Source organism: Aureococcus anophagefferens, assembly GCF_000186865.1.
Source record: "Aureococcus anophagefferens unplaced genomic scaffold AURANscaffold_310, whole genome shotgun sequence".
Taxonomy (NCBI): Eukaryota; class Pelagophyceae; order Pelagomonadales; family Pelagomonadaceae; genus Aureococcus; species Aureococcus anophagefferens.
The window spans coordinates 5,115-6,693 of record NW_008705839.1 but is presented as its reverse complement, the minus strand read 5'-3'; the positions used below and the strand labels follow the sequence as shown (position 1 = coordinate 6,693).

Sequence of the window (1,579 nt, the reverse complement as noted above, 5' to 3'; positions counted from 1 at the left end):
TGAGAGAAGGGAATGGCCCCACGCGCCTCTACAGGGGCTTGCGCGCCCACCAGAGGTACGTCGCCGAGACGTCGGACGGGTCCTGGACGAAGCCCTTGGACGTGTCCGACGGGTCCTCCGGGCGCATGCCGACGAGGTCCGTCCGGGGCCCGACCTCGAAGCCCGTGCTGTTGAGCAGTTGCTCGACCTCGTCGGGCGTGATGAAGAGGCGCCAGTCGTGCGTGCCCGCGGGGATCCCGCCCGCGATCTTCTCGAGGAGGACGATGAGCACGAACCACGAGAAGTACGAGCGGTTGATCGTGTCGAAGACGAAGACGCCGCCGGGGCGGAGCACGCGGTAGACCTCGCCGACGGCCGCCCGCAGGTCGTGGAAGTGCTCGAGCACGTCGGACATGACGACGCCGTCCAGCGCGCCGTCGGCCGCGGGCAGCGCGTAGCACGTGCCCTCGAGGAACTCCGGCCGCCGCGCCGTCGGGAGCTCCTCGGCCGCCTGCTGCCGCGCGGCGACGAGCGAGTTCGTCGACGGGTCCACGGCGGTCAACTTGTAGCCCCGCGCCGCGAGCGCGTTCGTCAGCAGGCCGCCGCCGCAGCCGACGTCGAGGAAGCTGCCGTTCGTGCCGCCGAGCTCGCGGCGCCAGGCGTCGTCGAAGTACGGCACGCGCGCCGAATTCATGTGGCCCAGCGTGTTGAGGGCGGCATCGGGCGTGTGCCATTGTGCCGCCCACTTCGGCAGGTCGTAGAACTTGTTGTCGATGATGGTCATCTCTTCGGGTATGAACGCCAGCCGGTCCGGGAATGCGCGCGGAGGCATGACGCAGTACGCGACGACGGCGGCCACCGATGCCACGGCGGCCATGATTGCCGGCGCGCGGCGCTTCTGCATTGCTGGTGAGCGGTGCTTCAGTGCTGGTGAGGGGCGCTTCGGCAGTGCTGGCATCGCAGAAGCCACGACTGCGCGTCAAGGCCGGCCTCAACCAGGGCTTGCCCCGAGGATCTGCCCCGAGGCCTCGCGACGACAAGCAGGGCCGCGCCTCAAACATCCGCAAAATTACTCCACGGCCGCCTCCTCCATCCTCGCCTTGAGCAGCGCCACCTGGTCGTCGGACGCCTCCCAGTCCGCTTCGCGGATGGACACGACCGCGAGCCCCCGCGCCTCCAGGAGCGCGTTCCGCAACACCGACGGGCCGAGCCGCGCGCGCTCGTCGTTCCGCGCGAAGTGGGCCGGGCCGTCGACGAAGACGGCGAGGCCGCGCCCCGCGACGACGCCGTCGGCGCCGCGGCCGCGGCCCAGCGCCGCGCAGGCGGCGCCGAGCGACGGCGGCGCGGGTTCCGCGGCGTCGAAGTCGCCGAGCAGCGAGGGCACGAGCCGCGACATCCTGCCGCGCGCGACCTCCGCGGCGCCGTAGGCGCGGACGAGGGGGACGTCGGCCGGCGCCACGTCGGGGATGCCGTTCGCCGCGTCGACGAGCTCCGTCGGCGCCTCGAGGCCGAGGACCGCGCACGCCCAGAGCGCCCGGGCGACGCGGCCCGCGGGGAGCGCCGGCGCGGCGAGCTTCGCCAACAAAAACTCGACCGCGCG

General features: G+C 72.5%; 1 protein-coding gene across 1 annotated transcript; it reads right to left on the bottom strand.

The window, feature by feature from the left end:
• Positions 1-28: 28 nt before the first annotated feature.
• AURANDRAFT_35061 (hypothetical protein) lies at positions 29-673 on the bottom strand (the record flags this gene model as incomplete). The annotated part of the gene is made up of 1 exon (XM_009044423.1): positions 29-673. The coding sequence occupies one exon, from the start codon at positions 671-673 to the stop codon at positions 29-31; it is 645 nt and encodes a 214-aa protein (XP_009042671.1).
• Between the last annotated feature and the right edge of the window lie 906 nt (positions 674-1,579).